General features: G+C 54.3%; 1 protein-coding gene across 1 annotated transcript in view; it reads right to left on the bottom strand.

The window, feature by feature from the left end:
- The window catches only part of CDH23 (cadherin related 23), a 413989-nt gene that overhangs the window by 122230 nt on the left and 264887 nt on the right, over positions 1 to 26872 (bottom strand). Inside the window, 4 exon segments of the mRNA XM_053888562.1 lie at positions 1063 to 1190; positions 3503 to 3608; positions 5219 to 5456; positions 7127 to 7191. Coding sequence (XP_053744537.1) covers positions 1063 to 1190; positions 3503 to 3608; positions 5219 to 5456; positions 7127 to 7191 — 537 coding nt within the window.

Genomic DNA, 26872 nt, shown 5'->3' with positions numbered 1-26872 from the left:
GCTGGTTCTGCCCAGCCTTACCCTCTGAGGCCACCCCTAAATCCTGCTCCCACATGCCCACCTGCAGGGCTCCCCCAGGGCCTCAGCCCTGGCCTCATCACTGCCAGCCCATCCTATGCAGCAAGCCAGTAGGGGTCCCTGCCCAGACAAGGACCTTCGCGCTCAGGAGCTGGCCCCGGAGCCTCTGTCTTGGGTCGAGAGGACAAGGCTTTGTAAAGCCAGGTGTGGGGCAGTGCCAGAAGCTACCGGCGAAGCGGGCTGGGACAGGAAGGTCATCTAGCACGCCCGCTCTGGAAGGGATTTTCCCGAGCGCACGTCAAATCGCAGCGTATCTCCTCACCTGACAATCTGATCTAATCCTCCTGGAGCCGGTGATGCACTAACTCTTCCATCAACACGCCTCCACCCTTTGCTGCTGGGAGCAGCCTCTATGAGATGGGGAGGGGGGTGTGCTTGCTTGTGCAGATGCCGTGAGGAGGTCTCCGGCGGGGAAAGGCCCCCTGGGGCCCCTGCACCCCTGGGATCACTGGGGGAGCGGCACGGGGCGAAGGAACCAGAGTGGAGATAGATTCAGTGACTAATAATTTCAGACCCGGAGAGCACTCACGTGTGCTCAGCACTCATGTCAGACAAGCTGTGGTTTGGTTTCAGAGAGACAGAAGAGAGAAGATGACCTTCCAGTAATTTCCTCGGACCTCACAAAGTATGGCTGTACATGAGGGAGTCCCGCGACACTTCCTCCCGCTTGAGCCCTGGCTCCTGTTCCCTGTCAGCGGGTGACCCGAGGCCCCTGATGGAGTTGGAGTGGGACCGTCAGGCTCATCTCGCACCCCAGGGCCTGGGCCTCCCTGGCTGAGCTCGGAGGCAGCTTGGGTGCTGCAGCATGACAGGTTTGCTGGGGGCAGCCGTTGGGGCAGTCTGCTGGGCGACTCCCAGAACTGTGGGGACAGCCGAGGATGTGGGGACACGGTCTGACACCACTGGGCTCAGGCAGGGCCCCCAACACTCTGGGAAGCACTCACCACCCCTCGCCCTGCACGACGGGCACCCCTGGGTACTTACAAACACCTCGACGGTGACAGGGACAGTGCTGTTCAGAGGGGGGTTGCCAGCGTCCTTGGCCATGACTGTCAGATAAATCAGCCCGTTGGGTATCTGTTCATAATCCAGGGGACGACTTACACTGATCACTGAAATGACAGGAACAGGGCCCCAGGCCCTCTCTAAGCAGATTTTTTTTCTTTTTAAATTTTTAAAGTTTATTTATTCATTTTGAGAGAGACAGAGAGATCGAGCATTGGAGGGGCAGAGAGAGAGAGGGAGAGAGAGAATCCCGAGCAGGCTCTGCACTGTCAGCGTGGAGCCCGATAAGCAGACTTTAGATGCTCATCCAGCCGGGGGTCTCCTTTGGGCAGGGAGGACGTGGCTGGCTCAGGCTGGCCAGCCCTGCCGCATTTCCCCCTCCTTCCCCTGAACTCTTGGAGCCTCGTGGTCTTGACTTAGGTTTACTGACCGCCTGATACATGCGAGGCCCAGTGCTGAGCACACTTGGTGTGAACTGTTTTGGTGGTAATGTAAGCACCGCTTTACAGATGAGGAAACCAAGCTCAGGGAGGTTTAGTAACTCGCCCAGTGTCACACAGCTAGCGACTATGACAGAGGCATAGGCTCTGAATCCAGAGCCCAGGCTCTTTCCTGGTGGGTGCCATTGGCTGCTTATCTGTCTCTGTCTCACCTACTTATCTGGCACTCTCCATTAGTCTGGGAGCTGCCCGAGAGGACAAGGTCATGCCTCAGTCTGTCTAGTTGTCTCTTACCACTTCTCCCTCCAAATAAGAACAGAGATCACCCACTTACTGCCCAGCCTCGGGGCTACTGGGGGTGATGCCAGCAGTGGGGTGCAGACAGCAGCTCCCTCCTCCATCTCCTATGGCCCCGCCTGTTCCCTCCCATGGACTTTCTCCTCTCTTCTTCCCTCCCTCATCTCCTCCCTTTACCCCGTGGGCTCTCTGTGCCCATCCAGTGGCCTGCTCTGGGCACTGCTTAGACCCTTTGAGGGGTTACTGAGGGCATGGTGCCGTAGACTTTACTCTCAGCAGAACACTGCTTGAAGGTGGTAAACACCCCCCGTCCCCCGCCTCTGCCACGCACACAAAGCCAGAGGCAGGCAGAGACGAAAGGCAGGATTTGAGGGAGCTGAGATGTCCCCCTCCAATGCCCCTCCCCAGTGCACACGCCTGAACTCTCCCATAGGTGCTCTTGCATTTGGGGGAGGGAGGGCACAGTGGCTCAGGCGTGGGGGTCACTGGTGGTCTGCGAAGTCCTGACAACAGTATGAAGTCACCACTTTGGATGTGGCAAATGGGAGCAAAATTATTGCTTTGGTAATATAAAACCTGAGGGAGGGTCAAGAAGAGGCCGGCGTGTGCAAGCGGGCAGAGACGTGGAACTTAAGGTTTTTAAACGGGGTACGCAGATTTTATAGAGACCATCAGGCTGTAGCACCTGGAGCCGGGATCGCAGTTTCTGCAGCCACACTTCTCCGACCCCACCGTGGGGTGCAGGAGGGGTGAGCGCTGAACTCAGAATCACCCAAAGCACATCCGTTCTGCCTTGGGGGCACCTAACTCATCTTCAAGCATTCGGGATGCTTCCCAGAGGAGGGGACGTCCACAGGAGCCCTTAAAGCCAGCCAGAGGTTATGGGCTTAATGGCCGAAGGGAGGCAGAGCAAAGAGACAGGGAGGAAGGGTTTTCCTGGCAGGAGGAACCGAGTCTGCAAAGACCCAGAGATGACCACTGAGGGGAGAGAGTGTCAAGGGGTTCAAAGAGGCTGGGTTCTGGTGTGGGCAGAGAGGCGCTGAAAGAAGAGGCCGGGAGAGGCAACCAGGAGCCAGATCACACGGGTCTCCTTGGACACCTTTGCCGCACGGCCTTGGGCAAGTCGCTCCCTGTTCTCTGGACCTCGGGTGCCCCTCATCTGCCAAACCAGGTGGTCTCAAGGAGGCTGCTGCGATTCCCTGCCTGGGTTCTAGTAGTCAGGAGTCACGGCGGGGCAGGCAGGGCGAGGTCCAGAGTATGGGACTGTGCCTGGACCCAGCTGGGAGTGGCCACAGCCTGGTGGGGGTGGGGGGTGCGGCTGAGGCACACCCAAAGGATCGGGAGGATGGCTGACCAGCCCCCATGGACCTGCCCAGACAGGCTTGGTAAGAAATAGCGGCCCTGCAGACTGTGGTAACATCAGACGCTGGGCTGACTATGGCCTAACACCCACAGACGGATATAGCTGATCAGACACCCAGATCCTGATCCCACAGGAGGGGGATCCCTGGCTTGCGTCGCTCCAGCCGACAGGCTATGGGGCGGTCTCCTGGGTTGGCCAGGGTGCTGGGAAGCAGATGGCCAACCCCATCCTGAGAAGAGGCGTGAGTGTGCGGCCCTGCTCTGGCCCACAGGCCCTCTTCCCTGGGCTGGGCCCTCGGTCCCGCCGCACGCCTACCTACCTCCATAGCCCTCATACACGCTGATGTCGAAGTAGCTGCCGAAGGCCGAGGCGTTGACGATGCTGTAGGTGATCTGGTTGTTGGGAGGCGAGTCTTCATCTGTCGCCTGGAATTGTGCAGACAGGGCCCATGAGCCCTCAGGGGTCAGGGCTGGAAGAGGGCGGGTGGGAGGGGAGGGCTGGCCCCCTCCAGAGTCCCCTGCTTTGGGGGATCCGGGCCCTCCTTGTCCCTCCGCGGGAGGGTGACTCCCATGTTGGGGTGTGGAGCCGGCGTGGGGATCTAGGTCAGCTGGAGACCCCGGGAAAAGGGAAGGCCGGGGCTCCCCCCGAGGACGGAGAGGCTTACCACCATATCCGGTGTGACCACCTCCTAGAGCCTTCAGTCTCAGCTTGAACGGCCCACCCACAGGGGCCCTCCCCGACCTCTGGACCAGGCAGGCCCTGTGCCGAGCCTGCCGTCCGCCCCTCCACACCCAACTGTAGCTTCTTGTTCGGTTTCTGCTGGCTTCACCCACACGGTCGGCTCCGTGCAAGCAGACGCCTTACGTTTCTTTTTTAATGTTTACTTATTTTTGAAAGAGAGACAGAGCGCCAGCAGGGGAGGGGCAGACAGAGAGGGAGACACGGAATCCGACACAGGCTCCGGGCTCTGAGCGGTCGGCCCAGAGCCCGACGCGGGGCTCGAACTCACGAACTGTGACATCATGGCCGGAGCTGAAGTCGGATACTTAACTGACTGAGCCACTCAGGTGCCCCAGAAACCTTACATTTCTTGATTACTGCCGTGTACCTACAGCCCAGCACACGGTCAGTGTCACTACATACGGCACGAATGCCACATGGAGGGAGAATGCACTGGAATGAGGTTAGAGATCCTTTTACCCCATGACTCTCTTTTGGGGCTTCTTTTCAGATGTCTCTGATCCTAGAGGCCCCCAAGGCCGTCCCACCACTCTGGGTGCACCAGGAGCTGAGTGGGGGAGGGCAGGCATGGTGGGTGGGTCCTGCCTTCTCTGCATTCCCCCCCGCCCCCCCCCCCCCCCCCGCCGCCGTGCCCACCCCGGCTACCTGGCCTTCATCCCTGCCAGCTTCAGAAACCCATCCTAAATGGAGGCTCTGGGTCCTGTCACTCTGGGTGGGCACAGTGGGGAAGGCGAATGAGGACAGGAAGGAGTCTCTGGTCAGAGTTACAATGTGTGGGGGGAATCCCACTGCAGGAGGACGTTGGGAATGTGCGGTCCTGAGTTCTGGTCCTGGCTTCACTACTCCAACTATGCCTCTGGGGACTGTGCCTCTGGGGACTGTGCCTCTGGGGACTGCGTCTCCCCTCCTGTCTCCCCTTCTGTGAAATGGGAGGTGCCCCACGGTCTCCGGTTCTGTCCAGCTGTGGCAGTTCCCGGTTCCAAGCAGCCACCAAGGGGCCCAGATAGGGGTCCTTATGAGAGATCCTGCTTGCCACTTACCAAGGGAGATGGGGAGGACATCCCTTTGCTCAATGGGGACCTGAAATTTAAGCTGACACAGATACTTGGCCCATTCGGTTACCAGGGACAGGAGGGAATGCTCAGAGGCCTGACACAAATCTGGGCCGAATTCTTTGTGGATGGCAGGTTGGGGGCTCTTGTGGCAGCTTCCGCAGGGTGGTGGTCAGGACGAGGGCACAGAGGGAAGGATGGGAGGAGGGCTGGACTGCAGGAGGCCCTGGCATCTCTCTTACCCGGAGCCGCACCAGCTGTGTGACAGAAGGCTCATTCTCTCTCAGGGCCCCCACATAGGCATCCTTCTGGAAGGTGGGCACGTTGTCGTTGACGTCCAACACGTTGATCCTGACCCGGCCTGTGGTCTCCTCCCCACCCCCATCCCGGGCGATGACTGTCAAGGTGAAGCGTTGGATGAGCTCATAGTCCAGTCTGGCGATCAGCATGATGAGGCCTGTGTCCTTGTCCAGAGAGAACCTGCGTCAGGTAGGACAGACGGAGAGAAAGGGACCCTGGCGTAAGGCAGCTTGTAGGTAAGGCCTGTATTTACCAGCCTGTCCTTGCCCAAGGTGATAAACACAAATGAACGGAGTCAGGAATCTGCCCTAAATAAGAAAAGCCCCACTATTTCTGATGCAGAGTGGGGTGGGAGGTGGTGGGCAGGGATCAGGACCACATGGGGCGGGGGGTGTGCGAGAGTCAGGTACGGAAAGGGAAGGAGCAGGTTAATTTCATCTAAGAGGAATCTCAGGCAGAAGGACCCTCCTCCTGTTGTGAATAGGAATTTCTGCCCACTGCAGATATTTAGATGCCAGAGAACCGTCATGGTCAGAGATTCTGCCATTCCAGATGGTTTTGCACCAAAATGTTTTAAATGGGTGGCAAAGCATCCAGCTTGGCGGGGGGTGGAGGGGTGGGCGGGTTGGTCATCTCTTGGGGAATAATACCCCTGGGTCTTCTGCTCAAGGGATGAGCCTTGTGTAAGAGCCCGGGAACTGTGTCCTCGGAAGGAGCAAGGTCCAGTGAGACAGTCCCTCGACCTGCCTCCTCTCAACATCCCCTCAGGAGCCTCCCTTGAGCTGTCAGTTGACATCTGTAGGCCCAGACCTGGTCCACAGCTGCCAGCCACTGAGCCCAGAAGGTCCTGGCTCCAAGCCCAGGAAAGAAGATGGGAAGAGAACAGGAAATCCACGATGATCAGGACAAGGCACCTGAGGGTGTCCTGAGGGACAGGAAATTCCTCCTGCTGCTAGTTCCTTCCTCCCATTTTGAGGCTCCGTCCAGAGTGGCAGAAAATGGCCAGATGCACCTAACAGTCACTGTCTCTTCCTGACCATCCACACAGATCGTCAGGGCCAGTAATCCGAGCTGACAGCCACTGTCTTACGGATCCTGTTGAGTCTCCAGATGCATCAGACACTTCATTTTTAGAAGCAGACCTGCCCCCGGACTCCAGCTTGGCTTTTGATCATGTTAAAAACGAGAGGGCTTCCCTTTCAGCTTAACTGCAGACATGGGAGAGAGAGGCCCGGAACCGCGGTGGGTGACAGGGCAGGGCTGGCACAGGTCAGGTGGTGAGGCAAGCCACCCACCCAGCGGCCGAGGCATGTTGAGAGCCCCGTCCTGCTGGAGGCCGTGCATCCTGGTGGCGAAGACCACAGGCAGAGGCCTGGCCCTCGAGCTCACCAGCTGTGTGACTTTGGGCAAGGGACTCAGCCTCTCTGGGTTTCCTCGTCTGTAAAGCGCGGGTGGTAACAGTGCCTAGCACGGAGCTCCTCCAACACTTGTGGGGATGACGCCAGGTAATGCGTGTGCAGAGGGCCTGACGCACGGACCGGGGTCCTACGTACTGGCTGCTGCTACGGCAATCGCTTGCTGTGCCGTCCCTGGTGTTTCAAAGCTTCTTCATCCCCCAGGCTAAAGGCTGTCTTTTGGATGTCAGAGAAACTATGCCCCAAGAGAGGTTAGAGGACCTGACTGAGACTGTGCCACAGCCAGGGTCAAACCAGCAGCGGTGCCCGTGGGTTCCGACTCCTCGCTCAGTGCTCTGGCCACGGGGGCACGGCACCCTCCCTGGGCACTGAGAAGTTTCCTGAACCTCACGAGTAGCAGAGTGCCACCGCTGAGGGGCGGGGGCTGGGTCTCACCGGTCAGGGTCATCGCTGAAGAAGTAGTTGACTTCCCCGAAGGTGCCCACGTCATTGTCTGTTGCCTGCAAAGGGGAGAACAGGAAGTCGTTACTGCCAGACCCGGCGGACCTCCTGATGTCACCAGGAAACGTCCACAGCGAACCCACGGTCGTCCCACACGACTCCTCGGGCTGCATTTTCTAGAGGTGCGTTGTTCAGTTTGGTTGCCACCAGTCGCCAACGGCTATTGACATGAACACTGGAGAGCACGGTTCTGGGGGAGCAGCAAGTGTTCTGAGTGGGAGTTGCCTGCTCTGCCACGGCCATGGGCACTGGGCCGCGAGAGGCCCTTGACCGCAGTGGGGACCTATCTGAATCCTTCTCTGGGATTCTTCTGGCTATCGCTGGGGCTGGACGCTTCCTTCCGGGGCACTGAAGCCCAAACACTACAGACTGAGAGCTGCTGGGATGCATAGGGGGGACGAAGGTGTCCCCAGAGGAGAGCTAGGAGGAGAGGGGCAGAAGCTTACGCGTTCTAGAGTCCTGACCCTGACATCCCTTCCCTTTGCCTCAGTTTGTGAGTCCAACAAGACCTCTTTCACGCAGTCTGGTCCAACTGGGCTTCTGCCACTTGCCGTCGGAAGAGACTGGAGGGAGAGACACCTGCCTTATGCTGATGACGGTGGCAGTGATGGTGACCACTGCCAGCCTGTCCTGTCGTCACACCTTTTACATCTTCGAAGACCTCATTTCATCCTCATAACCGTCCCACATGATGAGGAAGACAGAGGTTTCTACCCAGTTCACAGATCACAAAACTGAGGCCCAGTCCCCAGTGAGGCCCTGTGTATTCCTGTCACCGTTCTAGGTCATGAGCAGGTTATAGGCAAAGTGGGGCAGAAACAGGGATCCCCGCTCCCAGCCCGGGGATCCATCCTTTCGGCCACCCCAGTGGGGCCCCTCTCCATCTCCTCCCTTCTCTAGGATGACAGTGCTTCTAGCAGAGGTTTGGTTTCTGTGGCTGGGACTTCTGGCTCCTGCATTGTCCCTGGCATGGTTGCAGTCCACAGTATAGGTTAAATGACACCATTCATTCATCCCTTATTAAGCATTCACCGTGTGCCAGGCACGGTGACCCTGCTTGGAGTCACTCAGGCTACTCACTGCCCTGGAGCTGCCCCCAGAGGCCAGGAGGGCAAGGCCTTGGGCTGACCCTAGGGTCACGTGCTTCACTCTCAGGGCTTCTCTCTAAGATTGTGATTGGATTTCCGCTAATAGAAACTTTCGTTTCAATGCTTTTATTTTGGGGCGTCATGGAGGCCTAATTGACAAATAAAATGGTAATGTAGTTGAAGCGTACAACGTGATGATTTGATATCCGTGTATGTTGTGCAGGGATGCCCCCACTGAGTTAATTAACGCATCCGTCACCTCGCTTCTATACCTTTTCAAATCTTTCTCGGCAAGAACGCTGAAGCTGTACTCTCTTAGCGAATTTCGATTCTACAATATGGTGTTGTGAACTATAATCACCATGTTGTTTTACGTTAGAGCCTTGGACCTCATTCATCTTCTGGGCGCGAGTTTGTACCCTTTTATCAACCTCTATTCCCCCCACCCTCAATATCTTCGCACTAAGTATTTTTTGAGGTTCTTTTCAAGTTCCTACATCCTTGGGGCACCTCGGTGGCTCATTGGGCTAAGCGTCCGACTCCTGATCTCAGCTCAGGTTATGATCTCACGGTTTGTGGGTTTGAGCTCTGCATTGGGCTCTGTGCTGGCAGTGTAGAGCCTGTTTGGGATTCTCTCTGTCTCTCTGTCTCCCCCCCCCAACCCCCATTCTCTCTGCCCCTCCCCTGCTCACTCACTCTCTTTCTCTCAAAAAAATAAATTAAAAAAAATAAAGTTCCTAAATTCTGTGAAGTCTATTAAATTCCATGTTCTATACAATAAACCCGAATTTTTGAGAAACATTTGTGTTTAGTATCCTCAGCTCAGGAAGGCAGGTAAGTAAATAGTGTATTTCTATACCAAATGATTCAAGTGAAAAAAAATGTTTATACCCAAGGGGTTCAGATCTTAGTCACCCCCCAAAAACCTGGTTCCACAGAACGAAGCCATTTCTGGGACTGTGCTCAGCCTACTTGCACAGGACTGCCTCTTGTGCCCAGATTCCCATTCAATGTCCCCACCACTTGCGTCCCGGCAGACTGTGTGCGGACTTCCCCCGGGGCAGGCTCCGAGGACACAGCTTCTTAGGGACGCATGTCAGATAGGTGACGAGGAGGACGCTGAGCGCTGTAACACACCCTCCTACCCAGGACCGATTGCCCGACAGACCCTCCCCGGAGCTCTGAGCCACTGCTCACAATTACCGCCATGCCCTTCACTTCCGTGTGTTACTGCTTCTAAGTCAAGAGGAGAGCTTGCTCTCAGAGGAACCTGCACCTGGAGGTTCCAGGGAGAGGAGACAAAGCTCCTCAGAATTAGCTTCTCTCCTCCCCACCCCAGGGGCCAGAAGAGAAGGGGGAAGGAGCCCCTAAGCGCCCTTTCATTTCACTAATAATCACCATGTGTGGTATGGGTACACTATGATAAGAGCGGCTTGGTCTGGGGGACCCTTGGTAAGGGGGCAGTGTGGTGGAGAGACCCCAGTTGTAGTCCAGTGTTGATAGCCCAGGTCACCGTGTGACCGAACACCACCCCCCGCAGGCCTCAGCATCCTCATACGTCAAAGGAAAGGGTTTGGGGGAACAACACAGGCAGAGCCTCGTCTCCCGGGCTCACCTCCCAGCATAGACAGTGCCTGGCACAGAGCGGTGCTTCATAAATGCTTGGAAGGGAATGGACAATTTCTAGTAAGAAAGGGGAGGAAACCAAGAAAGGGGGAGTGGAGAGGGAGCAAAGCCAAGGAGGAGAGAGGATTCGAAGCGGAGGGGGCAGAAACAGCCGAAGAAGGGGACGGGGACCAGAGAGAGCAGCTAGGAGGTGTGGAGGAGATCAGGAGAAGACAAAGAGAGGGCTGGCCGTGTAGGAAGTGAGGGGCACAATCAAACCATGGGGGGGGGGGTTAAAATACATAAACATTAAAAAAAGGGGGGGGGCGCCTGGGTAGCTCAGTCGGTTAAGCATCCGACTTTGGCTCAGGTCATGATCTCACGGTCCATGAGTTTGAGCCCCGCGTCGGGCTCTGTGCTGACAGCTTGGAGCCTGGAGCCTGCTTCGGAGTCTGTGTCTCCCTCTCTCTCTGACCCTGCCCCGTTCATGCTCTGTTTCTGTCTCAAAAATAAATAAACATTAAAAAAAACAAACAAATCATAGAAGGGGTTCCCGGCCCCGGAACAAAGCCCTTCATATCGGGGTGCACTATGGAACGGCACTCAGACTGTCAGGGCAGGAAGGATCCCTGAGGTCCCCTTGTCTAGGCCCTTTCACCCTGGGGCCCAGAGCAGCTGAGGCCCAGGGAAATGAGGTAACAAGATGGGATGGTCTTCTCTTCCCGGGCAGACGCTGGCCTCCAACCTCCCACCCCCTCCCCCACTGGGGGACTAGGCACAGCCATGGCTCCTACAGTGACCCCTTTCCCCTGGGGCCTCTCGCTGCCCACCCAAGCCGCTGATGCTGACCAGGGAAGATTTGTGAGTCCTTTAGTGCCACCGTCTAATGACCGTATGAAATATGCATGTCCGGTGAAGAGGAGAGGGAGAACTTTCATTTTTCAGATGCATGAAGCAGAATAAGAGGATGAAAAGCTGCCTCTGTGGCCCTGCCAGGGTGGGGGCGGCTAGCACCAACACAGGGGGCCTCTCGGTGCACTCGGGCCAGGGCCAGCCGCAGGGGGACTCTGTGCAAGGGCTCTCACAGAGCAAGGGCTCTGTGCCTGGGAGGAGGCAGCAAATCCGATCACCCGGCGGCCTTGCCAGAGGCCCTCCTGGGTCCCCCGGTGTCCTCAGGGGACACACGCTGGTGGCCCTGCCCTCTGGACTTTGCCGCCGGCTCAAGCCTCATCACTGAGCCAGGCTAGCCCAGGTGCAGCTCTGGGCCAGACTGGAGCAGCCCATTTTCTCCCTTTGCCGGGACTGTTTCCTTCCTCTCCCGCCTGGCTCACCCACCTCTGTCCTCCTGGGTTCCCTAAGGCTGGGTTAGGGCTCAGCCCTTCGGGAAACACTCGAAGCTCTGAAGGTGCCGTGGAGGACGTGCTGGGGTCATGGGGCCTGGACGGGAGGGCTCATGATCTCTGTCACCTACAGCAACATCTGCATCCACACCACCACAACATGCAGTCACACACACGTGTATAATTCTGGCCGCAGCCCTAGGAGCTAGGTACAACCCCCTGCTCCCCGCCTTTACCCAACGAGGAAGCAGACAGGGTTCTAAGCGGGTAACTTGCCCAAGATCTCACGGCTGGTAAGTGGCAGAGCTGGCCTCCAAATCCCTCTGTGTTTAAGACTGTCCAGCACCTTGATGGGTAGGCAACCCCCGAGTCTGTCCTGCGGAAGCCAGGGGGCGGCTCTGCCGTGCGAGCTGGTCCAGTGGAGGGTGCTGCTGGGGCCCGCACCTGCCCACCCCACATCCTGCCCCACTCGGCTTCTCCTGCGCTTTTCACACAACCTCCTTCCCCAGGCGTGCTGTGTGCCTGAGCATCTGAAAGGGTCAACGGACGAATCCAGGGCCAAACAGACAGCGACCCTTGAGCCCACTTTAGGAAGGAGTGGTTGGGCGGTGACTAGGGTCTGTGCACAGAGGACACACGTCCTCCTCATGCCGTGAACACTACCCCATCTGCCATGTTCCAGGAGTGCATACGTCCATCTTCTTGCAGGGTGATGTCTGGGGTCTCACAGGCCAGTCAGATGGCTTCAGGGATGGGGGAAGGGGATGGCCCAGCCGGCCAGGCTGGGCGGCTCTCATACTGTCCCTGGCAATTCTGGGAAATGCCAAACCAGGGTTCCAGGTGGGCACTTCAGCTGTGCTGCAGGTCTCCCCTCGGGGGCCTCTAGGTCCCCGCCACTGTCCCTCAGGGCATGAATCTTACCCATAGGTACTAGTATACTCTACTGCTCACCTAGACTGCCAGAAGAGGCCCAGGGGCCAGAAGTCAAAGGCAATGGCTACAATAATTTTCCCCTGCTCAAAAACCTTCGATGGCTCCCTACTGTTGCTGAAGTCAATCCAGACCAGCAGCCTGGTGTCAAGGCCCGACTGGCTTTGGCAGTCTTGTATCCACCTCTCCGTGATGCATCCGGACTGTTCTCTTACTGCCTTCTGGAACTGCCATCCAAACTCCAGCCCGTCCCTCAGGACCAACTCCAAGTGCCCCCTCACTTACGGAGCTCCCTGACTCCTCACTGTTCTCGATCTAAGGCTGTACCTGTTTTGGGAGATGCGGCACAACCTGGCATTTTTGAAAACTACCTGCGTGTGCCCCACTTCCACTCCTTGACAGAGAAGTCTGTATCTAATTCGTTTTCGGATCCTCAGTTGCGTCCAGCACAGGGATCCAGATCTTTGCCAAAGTTCGTAAAATCTGGGATTTCCACTGCCAACCACTGAGGGCTGGCGTGACCTTCATTCAGGGGCGGGGGGGGGGGGGGTGGTGTGCTGATGCCTTCCATCGGCAGATACCACGGTGGGCGGTGGGCAGTGGGCAGCCAGAGTGGGGCCGATCAGGTTGCCCAGGGGGTGCAGGGGGTGCAGCTGGAGTTTCTAAAGCCCCTCCAAGGAGTCCCTCAAGTTCTGACGTCTGGCCTGAGCTCTGCAGGCTGAGTAGGGGACTCACCAAATGGCCCAGGTAGTCAGCCTGTCGGGGCATGCACAGAGCAGGTGGGAAAGAGCAGAGTGGGTCTAGAGGGACAGGTGGAGGACGCCTGGCACACCACGGAAAGAACCTTTGTGAAGACAGTGATCAGACACTCTCGGTCATGTATTCACTAAATATTTTCTGGGTTCTTCCGGTGTGCCAGCTACTGGACCAGGCACTGGAGTCACAGCTAAAAGTATGCCGACATCCTTCCTGGCATGTGACTTACAGTCGGGAGCGGAGAAAAGACAAGAACACAGGGGAGAACTAACCAAGGAATAGAATTTCAGACAGCGGTCACGACTGTGAGGAAAACAAAGCAGAAAACGATCTAGTAGGTGTTGGGGTTGCTATTTTAGACTGATGAGTCCTGGGAGAGACCTCCTTGGCCAGGTGTATTTGGGTCTACGGGGCAGCCACTGGCTGGACACTGGGAAGCCCTGGGAGCTCCTGGGGAAGGACCCTACTGCCGGCACCCAGCTCGGAGGCAGCTCATGGCACCAGCCTCCTCCAGTGCAAGCGCGTGCAGCCCGGGGACAGGGGCCTGCAGGTCAGCCGCTGTCCCTGCCGATGGCACATGGAGACAGGGTGCGGCTGGGACTGGCTATTGTCCAGAGCCTGATTGATAAGGCGTCTACACTGATTCTCCCCAACACTGGCATTACCAGCAAAACTAATTCCCTCATTTGGGCCTTTATAATTGCATCGCGAGTGCTTATTTCCGTGATGGACAATGCCGGCAGAAGTGTAATTTTCTTCTGCTGACAAAAAGGAAAAAATAAATAAATACGCATGGTGGGGGAAATTCCAAAGGTTAAGACAAGGTGAGCCTGCAGTGGGGGGAGAGCCAAATTCCCAGATTGGCCGGGCCCGAGTCACAAATGCCCATCTTGGCCCCGGCTACGGGGCAGGGGGAAGCTAAGATGCTGCCCCTTGCCATCTCCCTTGGAGCACAAACTCTTTGCTATGCACCGTGGCATTTCCCCCACCTTATTTCATTCCATCTTCCCGACGGCTCTGCCCTGGCGGTGGTGGGACCGGCACCAGCATTATCCCCATTTTACAGATGGAACAGAGGCTCAGAGAGGTCAGTCAACTTGTTCAAGGTCAAATGGCCACAGTACCAGATAGGATCTCACCTGTGCTCTGGTGTGCTATTAACCACTCCCCTCCCCTGCTGTGCCTGCTAATGGAGCTGGGGGAGAGGGGTCGTCTTGCCATTCGAGGGCTCAGCCATAGGATCCAGAGTGCTCCTACCAGGTCACTGTCCTTGCCCTCTAGAAGCTAGATGAATCCCCGCAGCAGTCTCCTTCTTGCCTTAATGGTCCTACCCCAGCCTCTGCCTAGAAGGGGTAGGTTCCAGCACCCCTGGCCGTGCCCGTCGGCAGAGGAAGCAGGGGTCTCTGGCTGTGGTTTCCTAGGATGCAGGCCCTCAGCCAAGGCCCCTGGCCCTCAAATAAGGTCCCCCCGTTTCTGCCCAAGCTTGGTCTTGGTATGTGTAGGTGACTCAGGACCTAGACTGGGAGAGGCTGTCACCCACTGAAGGCCAGGGCAGCCCGGTTGGCTGTAGGCACCCTTCCCAACCCACCCAGGGCTCTCCACCTGGCACCTTCTGGATACAGCTCTCCCTTCAACACGTATGCCAATTGTATGCCATCGGCCCCGCCCAGCCTGGCTCATCACAACATTTCACGGCCACTCTCGGCACCCACTACTTCGCAATCGGTCAGGTCCTCCCCTCTCCCAGCCCCTCCCCCGCAAGGGCCCCCTTGTGACCCAGACTATTTTCACGACGAGTAGTCACCATCTCCCACCCTCTTCCATTCATTTGCTCTGGACCAAGGGCCTCCCTGTCGACACACTGTCCCCCTATATCCCTGCACCTCACTGCTGTCCCTCTTACTAGCCTTGCAGAGACCCATCGCTGACGCTGGGCCTTACGCCCCAAGCTGCTCCTTCCTGCCCTGGCCTTTCCCTGGGTCTTCCTCCGAACTGCCACCCACTGGGTGCTGCTGTTCTGTGATAGTGCTGATCCCTCCCTGGGGACAGATGCCCTTGTCTCTCGTGGTTTCAAACAGCCACGACTCTTCTCTACAGCCTCAGAATCCTGTCCTTGTATCTTCTCTCTTCCCGTGTCCTCACTCTTCCCTCCCTCTCCCTCTACACACTCACACACACACACTCTCTTTCTCTCTCTCTCTCGCGTGCGCGTGCGTGCGTTTTCTCCTTTTTCCTTTCTCTATGGCTCAGGCAGCCCCTAGTACATTCCTGTACTCCCGCCTCCCATGGAAATCTTCTCTCTGCCTGGCTCAGGTAGGCCCCATCCCGCTACACAATCTCACACACACACATGCACACGCTCGCATTCACCCTCCGTCTCAGGCTCCACCCCACCCCTGATTACAACCCCTGTGGCCCCTCCACACCCCTTCCCATCCACCTGTGTGCCCTTCCCTGCAGGCTGGCAGCTGGCAGGCCCTCACTCAATCATTCCCCACTAGCGCCCGCACCCCTGTCACGCATGCTTGCCCAGACACCCTGCACGGGGCTTCCGCTCTGAAGCAAGGCGGGCCCAGCTGCCTCCCCAGCAGCCCCGGGTCCCGGCAATGGTGGCAGGCAGCGGGTGCCAGCGAGCAGTTCTGCTCCCATGCACAGATCTGCAGAGAAGGGCACACGGTACAATTTGTTCAGGAAACAATAGCAATGTTTGACATGTCATAAGGATTGATGGAGCAGAAATTTACATGGGAGAATGCATTTTTAAAGAGCTCCACGGAGCCCCGGCGCTTTGCTGGTAATGCTTTCCACATTCATCATTCGCTGAGCCTCTCTGAATAACTCCTTAAACTATGGGAGATTAACTGCACTCTGGCAAGCGCAGAGAAGCTGGTGTGGCCGGTGAGAGCAGGAGGGGCTCTGCAGAAGGAACCTGGTAGCCGAGAGGCTGGGTGACCTCCACTTGGCCAGATCAGGCCCATGAGGCCCGGTCCCCTCCCGTGTTCCCGCACTCCCTCCCATGGTGCTCTGCGAGAGGATCTCTGCTTCTTCCTAAGACACGAGGCAGAAGCCAACGGCTGGGAAATACTAAGTCTGCCCCACACTTCCGGGGCAATGCTGGGTGTGTCAGGTGCCCTCATCCTTGATGGTTGGGCGCATGGCGGGTGTTAGGTGGGCATAAGGGTTTGGCTGGAAGCTGCTGGTCGAGCACCTTCGCGGGGGTCCTGGCCAGGGGAATGGACACACTCCTGGGAGGACAGGAAATAGTAGTAGCTGGAAGGAAAATGGCATATAGGGGATGAGAAGGGAGTGTTCCAGACGGGCAGTGGTACCAGGGAGTGCACAACGGGGTGCAGGAGAGATCACCGTGACCTTGTGGATCCTAGGAAGAAAAATATACTCAGGAAAGCTCCTGGGTCCTTCTCTCGGCTTTCCGGGCATGTAGGAGAACTTAGGACAAGAGGGTGCCACTGGAGAGTCTGGGGGCTGGGGACAGAGGCTCAGAGCCCATGGGAAGGTGGAGTCACCGAGCTGGGGGAAGCAATTACAAAAGGGTAGGGACCCAGCTGGTGGTGGGGCTGCGGAGAGAGGGAAGGGGGCCCCTCCTCCCTCATGTCCCATTATGGATCGGGGATGGACAGTCACCATTCCATCACCCATGCCCATGGCAGACTAAATCATCATGGTTTGAGTGCAGAAAAGTCCTCAGGATCTCTCAACCCTGTCTTCCCTCCAGCCACCAACAGCTAATTGTCATGCAAGTTGTGTTAAAGCCTCTTTGCTAACCCCGCTGGACTCTCTGCTCCTTGAGGGTCAGAACGTCCTTCTCCTTGGGACTGGGACGCACAGCACAAGACCAGGCACCGAGAGCCTCGGAAAGGATTTGGGCTAAGTGTGGGATCACGACAATGCCGACAAAATGGCAGAGTGCCCTAACCACGCAGCTGCGGGACCTGCGTAAGACCTGGGCTGCACGCCTCCTGACCCCTCTGCCCGCTTCTGCTCTGGTATCCGCAGCCCAGCCTCCATCAGAGCCAGGCTGACGCCATGAGACGCCACTGGCCAGCTCAGAAGGCTCCCTGGGCGTTTCGGATCTAAGCTGCCTGCCATGACCCCTGAGGCGGGCCAGCCTCTGCGGCCGCTGACCTCCTCTCCGAGCCATCCCTGGATCACTCTGCTCTCGCCGCTCAGTCTTCAGGCTTCTGACAGGACAGGCTTGCTTCTGCCTCACAACCCTTGCACTACGTTCCCTGGGCCAACAGCGCTCCTGCTCCCCGCTGGGGGCTCAGCTCCCAGGACCCACTTATATTTGTAAAGCCTCACTCGGCTGCCCGCTGGCCGCCGCATGGGCTAAGAGCCGAGGTGGTCACAGCGATCAGTGGTGGTGAGAGGCAGAGGGCTTGGACTGGGTGGGGGTGGGGGGGTCAGGGCTGTGCTGGGAACTGGCTGGACTCCGCTGGAGCGGACAGGCCTTGCTCGTGGCTGGACATGGTGGGGAGAGGGCCCGGTTTCGGCAGGAACATCTGGGTGAACGTTCACTGGCTACCTCCTCCCACAGACTGTAAGCTTTATGAGGGCAGGCATGGTCTTGCTTCCCATAGATCACCAGCCCCCAACCAGTGGAACGCACACAGGAGACCCTCCACAAAGAGGAGCTGAATGAAAGAACGAATGAAAAGATTCTATTTGATGACTTATGAGGTCCTCTCTACCAGTGACAAGCCAGGAGTCCCCGGTCCTGAGTAGATGGATATCTGAGGAGGCAAGGACACCAGAAGGATACAACGGGGCGGGAGGAAAGGGGACAGGGAGGAGGGAGATGGCGGGAGAGGAGGGAACAACCACAGTGACATCTACTCTAAGCCTCATCTGTTCAATGGGGCTGATAATAGTACCTGCCTCACGGGGTTGTTACGGGGACTAAAGGCGTTACACGTAAGGCGCTTCAGATCAGCGCTCGGCAGTGAGAACAGAATCGTGTAGAGCGAGTGGCAGTTTTCCCACCCCCAATTCTAACAGCCCTGGGCCAGCTGCGGGCCAGGTGTGGGTGGAAGGGACGGTCGCTGAGCCCGTGGGAGCCAGGTCCACACCCCAGGTATGAAGGGGTCAGTCCTGTGTGGCAGGGGGTGGAGGCATGATAGTCGGGCTGACAGGGGCTCTCAGGGTGAGTGGGGACCCCAGCATGTTTGTTATTGCAGACACGGTGTTGTTCTTGGGCTCCCCCAGCCCCTTGTTTATTTCTCTTTATCTCAAAACGTGGAAATAAAAATTGATGGGGAGCAAATTGCTCTGGCCAGCGGCTCTGTGCTTAAAGGAGTCTTCCTGGGAAAGCAATTACAGGATGTCAAAGGCTGTCAGGGCGGCCGGCGGCTGCCAGTGCCCAGGGCCTGGCCGCGCCTGGTGGTCCCCAGGAGGACGCGGGAGCCGGTGCCCGGAGGAGGGGTGTGGGGGCTCCCCTCGGAGGCACAGGGATAACTGAGACCACCACCTTGCTGAGCGTCACCTGTGGGCCTGGCATTGCGTGAGGAACTTGACCTGATTGGTCCCTAATCCTTAAAGCAACCGACAAGACGGAGGTCACAATCCCATTTTACAGAAGAAGTAACTTTAGCTGGTGCTAACTGGAACAGCAGTTAACGGCAGCTCCCCCTTGTTTAGTCCCGACTGGGCTCCAGGCATTATTCTAAGAAGTCTGTGTACTGACACGTTCCATCTCCGTTGCCATTCTGGGAGAGGAGTACCAGACACCCTCACCTTACGGATGCGGGAAGCGCCCAACTGGCAGAAGCAGCCACGCAAAACCCCCCGGTGCCCACCTCCACCCGGGAGGGGCTGCTTTGCTCAGAGCGCCTGAGCCACTCTCAGCCTGCGGGCTTTCTTTCCCAAGGAAGCCGTTGGCGCGGGAGGGTATCCCGGAAGCTGCCCTCTGTCAACAGGGGTTGGAGTCCATGGATCAATACCCCAGCCTCGTGGCCCTGAGGTGGAAAGGCTCATCTCCGCCCTCAGATGTCCCAGTGGATGGAGCTCCAATGGGATCCACGGTAAGTGGCTTCACAATGCCCCTCCCTGGGTGACCTTATCTCACTTCCCAGTCCTGGGTTACCCGGGGTCGCGTCCCAAGGAGACGGCCTGCCTGCAAGTCCTGTGTCGGGGTGTGCTTCTGGGGGGAGCCAGGCCTCAGACACAGACTGCAGGCTGGGCACACACGGTGAGCCACACAGCATGGCCCTGTCCTCACAGCTGCAAGCGGCTCAGGGTCCCACAGCTGGTCACTGGCAGAGCTGGGATTCGAACCCCAGTCTCTCTGATATTCATACACAGCAAAATGAAAAGGAAGAAAGTTTCAGTTCCTAACCCTTGGATGCCACCGTCCATTCCCTTATGCCTTAGGTTTGAGCAGGACTCAACTGAGTGACTTTAAAAAAAATAAAACAAAATCACATCTGACCGTCAAAACAAAGAAAATTGGGATACAGAAAGCTATTTTCCGGGGATGCAGGAGGGAGGGTAGCCGGCTGCCTGGGGGTGAATGAGACATTCACAATCAGAAGGGACTCAGAGCCTCTCTGGGGCCAGTTATCAAGCTGGGATTACGGGGTAGAGGATGAGGAAGGGAGGATGCCGGAGAGATGGGCGGCCAGACACCGGGGCTGAGTCTCAGTTAAGTGAGACCTTCCGTGCAGAGGAGACGGAAGGAGGAAGAAAAGACAGTCTAATCAACCCCCTGGGGGTACAGTCGAACCATGGCTCCCCCATTACTCTATCTCACCATATACCCCTGCCCTGACTCTGACCTGTTCCCTCTTTTCCTCAGCCCCTGCGGGGTGCAACAGGCAGTTCCGGGTCTGTGAGAAGGTGGTGAGAGCTACCCGGGCTGGGGCTGGCCCCACACATGTGCCAGGACATGTCCTCATCCCAAGGTGACTCAGAACCCGGGTGGCACGCCCCCCAGGCCCGCTGCCATTGGCGGGCACTGATTGGGCCAGCACGTGCTGCTCGCTAATGAAGCGTATTGATTCCACATTCTCTTGTTGTCTCCCTAAATGGCAAGCCACACATCTGATAGATTAAATACCCACATGATTGCCCGCCTGACATCTCCATCACTCCGCCTGCGGGTCCCTAATGAATTTTACAGCCCCGCAACGACAGAAGAAATTAAGGTCAAAGTCCGACGCAGGAACTATAAATCACCCGTGATCTCGGAGACCAGCAGAGGTCCTGCAGCCCTAGCCCTCACTCACCTGGGCCAGTTCAGCCCAGGGCTTCACGGCAAGACAGCCCCATTCTGTGTGTGAGTGCAGGGTGGGGAGGGCGTGCTGGGAGCCCTCGAGCCTGAGAGGCAGTCCCCGCTCGCAGACTTTGTGTGCCCTCACTCCCCTGCCCGCCCCACCTCCAACAGCCAGAAGGTTCTAACACAGGGAAGCTCACTGATAGGAATGCAGCGTATCTCCTTTGTAAAGACTTGTTTCCCCAGAAGATCAAACATGCGGGTCACACTGTTCACAATGTCCCCAGAACAGGGGGGAGGGGATGAACAGCATTTCACCCATTTTGCAGATGGGGAAACCCAGGCTTGCAGAGAAAAGGGGCTTGCCCAGGGCCATTCGACAAATTGAAGGCCCTTATCTTCCAGACCCTAAGCTTACAGATCTTGTTACAAGGGGAGCTTAGAGGGGCCTTCTGTCCGGGCCCTGTTTTTCTTCCAGGTAGGGGGTACCTGCTGCAGGTGGCCGAACAGGCAGAGTGCGCTCTGGCCTTCGATTCAGCTTGGACATCGGCCAGTCAAGTTCAGTGCGCCTCTTGTCATACCTCTTGGCCCACAGTCTCACCAGGCTCTCAGGGAGAGCAGTCTCGAGGAGGCCGTGCTACCTTATGGCAAAGGGAAAGGACTTGGGCATTCTAAAAACAAGAGTTCACGCCTCAGCTCTGCCCTTTTGATAGGTGTGACCTCAGGCAAACACCTAACTTGTCTGAGTCTCAATGCTCTCATTTATAAAACGGGGAGGTTCATTTCTACCTCACCAGGTTGTCATGGGGGTTTCAGGGAGATAACACATAGGGGCTGAGTTTGGCTCCAAGCACTTCATATTAGCACCTGTCGCTTAGCACCTGTTCTGTATCAGGCACTGTGCTAAGTTCTTTGCGTGTATTATTTCTTCGAAGACCCACCACAAATCCAGAAGGAATGAACCTCATCACCATTTTCCAGAAGAGGAAACCGAGGCACACAGAGGTTATTCGGCAGACTAAACATCCATGCTCTCTTTTTCAAATGAACAAAAATTTAGTTTTAGGCGTTATGACGCTATCTGCCTAAATACTATTTGCCAACTTCCTTTGTAGATAAGCACAACCATGTGACTAAGTTCTGGCTAATGCGATGAAAGCAGAAGTTTGCAAGACATTTCTATGAAGTCTTCTTAAAAGGGAGGGCGAGTACCCTTCTTCATTTCCTCCATTCTGCAGCTTATAGTGTGGATATGATGGCTGGAGTTCTAGCAGCCACCTTGGACCATGAAGATAACTAGAAATGGGGCGGGGGGGGGATGGGAAGACAGCTTGAAGGGGCCACCTAAGGCTGCTCACCTCTAAACTGCTTTCACATGGGAGAGAAAATATAGTTCAATCTTGTTTATGAAACTATTTGGGGGGCCTCTGCGACAGGTAGCTCTCCTGGATCATTGCTGATACAAGTAACCTAGTCATATGGCTCAGGTGGCCGAGTCAGGATCAGCTCGGGTGGTTTAAGTCTGGAGCCTGGGGTCTTTGCTACTCTGCCTCCTGTAGCAAGCACTTGAGGAACATGAGATGGTAATATCGCCACCATCATCCTCATTATTGCATAGTAAAGTAGAGGGGGCTCCTTCTAGAGATGTTCAGTTGCCAGACTTTAGTTGGTCATGAAATCAATTCAGAGGGTCAGGACTAGTATTTTTAAAAATGAAATCTAGTAAGAGTGCCTGATGGCTTCCTTGGTCGAGCATCCGCCTTCAGCTCGGGTCATGATCTCGCGATTTATGGGTTCAAGCCTCGCATCGGGCTCTGTGCTGATGGCTCAGAGCCTGGAGCCTGCTTCGGATTTTGTGTCTCCCTCTCTCTCTGCCCTTCCCCTGCTCACACTCTGTCTCTCAAAAATAAATAAACATTAAAAAAAAAAAAAAGAAATCTAGTAGAATACAATAGAATATACTAAGGTGAAAACTATAAGACATTGTGAAAGAAACTGAAGATGACAGAGATAAACAGACAAATATTCCATACTTATACACTGGAAGGATGAATATTGTTCAAATGCCCATACCACCCAAAGCAATCTATAGATTCAATGTAATCCCTATCAAAATTCCAATGGCATTTTTCCCCCATTGGAATAGAACAAACAATCCTAAGACTTGCATGGAATCACAAAAGACCCCAACGACCCAAAGCGATCTTGATAAAAAAAGAACAAAGCTGGAGGCATCACGTGCCCTGATTTCAAACTGTATATAAAGCTATGGTAATCCAAACGGTATGACATCAGCATAAAAGCAGCAGTAGCCACAGAGATCAATGGAACAGAATAGAGAGCCCCGAAATAAACCCACGCATATACGGTCAACTAATATTCGACAAGGGAACCAAGAATAATACTTAATGGAGAAAAGCCCCACTCTTCAATAAATCGTATTAGAAAAATTGGACAGCCACGTGCAAAAGAATGAAACTAAACCAGTATCTCACACCATACACAAAAATTAACTCAGAATCGATGAAAGACTTGACTGTAAGACCTGAACCCATAAAACTCCTAGAAGAGAACATAGGTACTAGGTTCTTTGACATCAGGTTTGGTGATGATTTTTTGGATCTGACTCCAAAAGCTAAGGCAACAAAAGCTAAAATAAATAAATGGGACATCAAATTAAAAAGCTTCTGCAGAGTGGGGTACCTGGGTGGCGCCGACTCAGGCTCAGGTCATGATTTTATGGCTCGTGAGTTCGAGCCCCACATGCAGCTCTGTGCTGACAGCTCGGAGCCTAGAGCCTACTTTGGATCCTGCATCTCCCTCTCTGCCCCTCCCCTGCTTGTGCTCTGACTCTGTCTCTGTCTCAAAAATAAACATTAAAAAGATTAAACTTTGGGAAAAAAGAAAAGCTTCTGCAAAGAAAGCCATCAACAAAATGAAAAGGCAACCTACTGAATGGGAGAAAATATCTGCAAATCACAAATCTGATCAGAGGTAAGTATCCAAAATATATAAAGAACTCCTACCATTCAACAGCAGAAAAAGATCTGATTCAAAAAAATGCACAGAGGATCTGCATAAGCATTTTCCCAAAGAAGACAGCCAACGTGAAAAGGTGTTCAATATCACCGATCATTGAGTGCAAATTAAAACCACAAAGAGATATAGCCTCACACCTGTCAGAAAGGCTAGAAAAGAAAGGCAAGAAATAACAAGTGTTGGAGACAATGTGGAGAAAAGGAAACCCTGTGCACTGTTAGTGAAAATGTAAATGGGTGCAGCCACTATGGAAAACAGTATGGAGGTTCCCTCCCCCAAAATTGAAAATAGAAATACCATGGAGGCACCTGGGTGGCTCAGTCAGTGAAGCGTCTGACTTCTGCTCAGGTCATGATCTCATAGCTTGTGAGTTTGAGCCCTGCGTCAGGCTCTGCGCTGACAGTTCAGAGCCTGGAGCCTGCTTCGGATTCTGTGACTCCCTCTCTCTCTGCCCCTCCCTTGCTTGCTCTCTCTCTCTCTCTCAAAAATAAATACACAATTTAAAAAAATTAAAAAAAATAGAAATACCATATGATCCAGCAATCTTGCGTCTGTGTATTTATCTCAAAAATAAATGGAAACACTGACTAGAAAAGGTATCTGCACCACCATGTTCACTGAAGCATTATTTACAATAGCCAACAGAGAGAAGCAGCCCAAATGTCCATCAATGGATGAACGAATAAAGAAAATGTGGTGTATATTTACAACGGAATATTATTTGGCCATAAAAAAGGAAAGAAGCCTTGCCATTTGTGACAACATGGATGGACCTTGAAGGCATTATACAAAATGAAATAAGTCAGAGAAAGACAAATTCTGTATAATCCCACTTATGGGTGGAACCTTAAAAAGCAAAAAACCCAGCTCACAGATAGAACAGATTGGTGTGGCTGCCAGAGGTGGGGGTGGGAAGAGGGAAAAATGGGTGAAGGGGGTCAAAACATACAAACTTGCAGTTATAAAATAAACTGTTCATGAGAATGTAAGGTGCAGCATGGTGGTTACAGTTACTAACACTGCATGGTATATTTGAAAGTTGCTAAGAGAGTTGATCTTAAAAGTTCTCATAAAAAACACAGAATCTAGTAGAATAAAATGCTGGAGCAATCCCTATCAAAATAACACCATCATTCTTCACAGAGCTAGAACAAACAATACTAAAATTTGTATGGAACCAGAAAAGACCCCGAATAGCCAAAGCCATCTTGAAAAAGAAAACCAAAGCTGAAGGCATCACAATCCCGGACTTCAAGCTATACTACAAAGCAGTAATCATCAAGACAGTATGGTACTGGCACAAAAACAGACACTCAGATCAATGGAACGGAATAGAGAACCCAGAAACGTATGGCCAACTAATCTTTGACAAAGCAGGAAAGAATATCCAATGGAATAAAGACAGTCTCTTCAGCAAATGCTGCTGGGAAAAGTGGACAGCAACATGCAGAAAAATGAACCTGGACCACTTTCTTACACCATACACAAAAATAAATTCAAAATGGATGAAAGACCTAAACGTAAGACAGGAAGCCATCAAAATCCTCAAGGAGAAAGCAGGCAAAAACCTCTTTGACCTTGGCCGCAGCAACTTCTCACTCAACACGTCTCCGGAGGCAGGGGATACAAAAGCAAAAATGAACTATTGGGACCTCATCAAAATAAAACATTTCTGCAGAGCGAAGGAAACAATCTGCAAAACTAAAAGGCAAGTGATGGAAGGGAGGAGATATTTGCGAATGACATATCACATAGAGGGCTAGTACCCAAAATCTATAAAGAACTTATCAAACTCAACACCCAAAAAACAAAGAATCCAGTGAAGAAATGGGCAAAAGACATGAATAGACACTTCTCCAAAGAAGACATCCAGATGGCCAACCGACACATGAAAAGATGCTCACCGTCACTCATCATCAGGGAAACACAAATCAAAACTATAATGAGATACCACCTCACACTTGTCAGAATGGCTAACATGAACAACTCAGGCAACAACAGATGTTGGCGAGGATGCAGAGAAAGAGGATCTCTTTTGCACTGCAGGTGGGAATGCAAAACTGGTGCAGCCACTCTGGAAAATGATACAGCAATTGCACTACTAGGCATTTATCCATGGGATGCAGGTGTGCTGTTTCGAAGGAGCACATGCACCCCAGTGTTTATAGCAGCGCTATCCACAATAGCCAAAGTATGGAAAGAGCCCAAATGTCCATCGACAGATGAATGAAAAGAAGATGTGGTATATGTATACAATGGAGTATTACTCGGCAATCAAAAAGAATGAAACCTTGCCATTTGCAACTACGTGGATGGAACTAGAGGGGATTATGCTAAGTGAAATTAGTCAGAAAAAGACAAATATCATATGACTTCACTCATCTGAGGACTTTAAGAGACAAAATAGATGAACATAAGGGAGGGGAAACAAAAATAATATAAAAACAGGGAGGGGGACAAAACATAAAAGACTCTTAAATATAGAGAACAAACTGAGGGTTACTGGAGGGGTTGTGGGAGGGGGATGGGCTAAATGGGTAAGGGGCACTAAGGAATCTACTCCTGAAATCATTGTTGCACTAGATGCTAACTAACTTGAATGTAAATTAAAAAATAAATTTAAAAAAAGAATAAAAAATAATAATAAAATGCTAGAGTGTATTATTACATGTGGTAAGGAAGTATTGTTTGTGTTCTAGATATGGATGTGTGTGTTAACTCTGGGCCATGGAGTTAAATGTAGTTTTTATTATGGATTATAGTAAAGTTTGGAAAACACTAAACCAATGGGTATAGGGACTTTGAACCCCTCCTAGAAAGAAGCTGGCAGGAACCACAGCTGTCATTGTCTCCCACAGGGGCTGTACAGCAAGACAAAGTCACCCCAAATGCATAGGCCCAGCTCAACTTCTTCCTAAACCTCTGTCGGCCCCCTTTCTCCCAATTGCCCCCTGGACAGATTGTCAGGCCGAGGCGCTGGGGGCTGCTCGGAGCCCATCCTGCCCCTGTGGTCCCATCCCAGGGCCCATAACCTTCCCAGCACGGGGCACAGGTGCCTTTTGTGCAGGCATTTGGTTGACTGCATTTATGAACTCATTCTGCCTTGGCCACTCTCACCGCTTCCTTTTGTCCCCTCGCCCAGGGGGCCCATTTTCTCTGCTCTGGTGTCCTGTGAGCAACAGCCTGAGCAGGAACAATCAGCAGCTAACCTACTGAAGGGGGACTCTGACGGGCAGAGTGCAGGGGACCACAGGCTCTCGGTGCAGGTGGGGGAACTCTCCGGGGCAGGAAGTCACACATTGTTAGCACTGAGGGGGCCTCAGAGAGTGAGGCATAACCCCTTAATTTTACAGATAAGGACACCAAGGCCCCAGAAACCAGGGACCTGCTCAAGGTCACCCGGTGACCGAGCAGCTCCTGTATCTGAGGCCCGTGCTCCGCCCATCTCCCTGGACTCTCCAGTTGGCCGATTCCAACAAGAGGCTGGAGCCCAGTGTGGGGTGGCACTTGATGGTGACCAGCAAGCAGGAGAGGGGTCCAGGGGTTTTGGAGTCAGACAGACCCAGGTTGGAATCCTGGCTCTTGGACACGCACTAAGCTGGCTGGCCCTGGACAGGTTACTGACCTCCCCAGACATCCGCGGCTTGCTTCTGTACCACGGATCCAGAAGAGACGACTAACATATCGCAAAGGG

The sequence above is a fragment of the Panthera pardus genome, unplaced genomic scaffold (assembly GCF_024362965.1).
Source record: "Panthera pardus isolate Hobbes unplaced genomic scaffold, ASM2436296v1 HiC_scaffold_22, whole genome shotgun sequence".
NCBI lineage: Eukaryota > Metazoa > Chordata > Mammalia > Carnivora > Felidae > Panthera > Panthera pardus.
The sequence above is the reverse complement of the archived record's forward strand: the minus strand, read 5'-3'. Positions and strand labels throughout refer to the sequence as shown.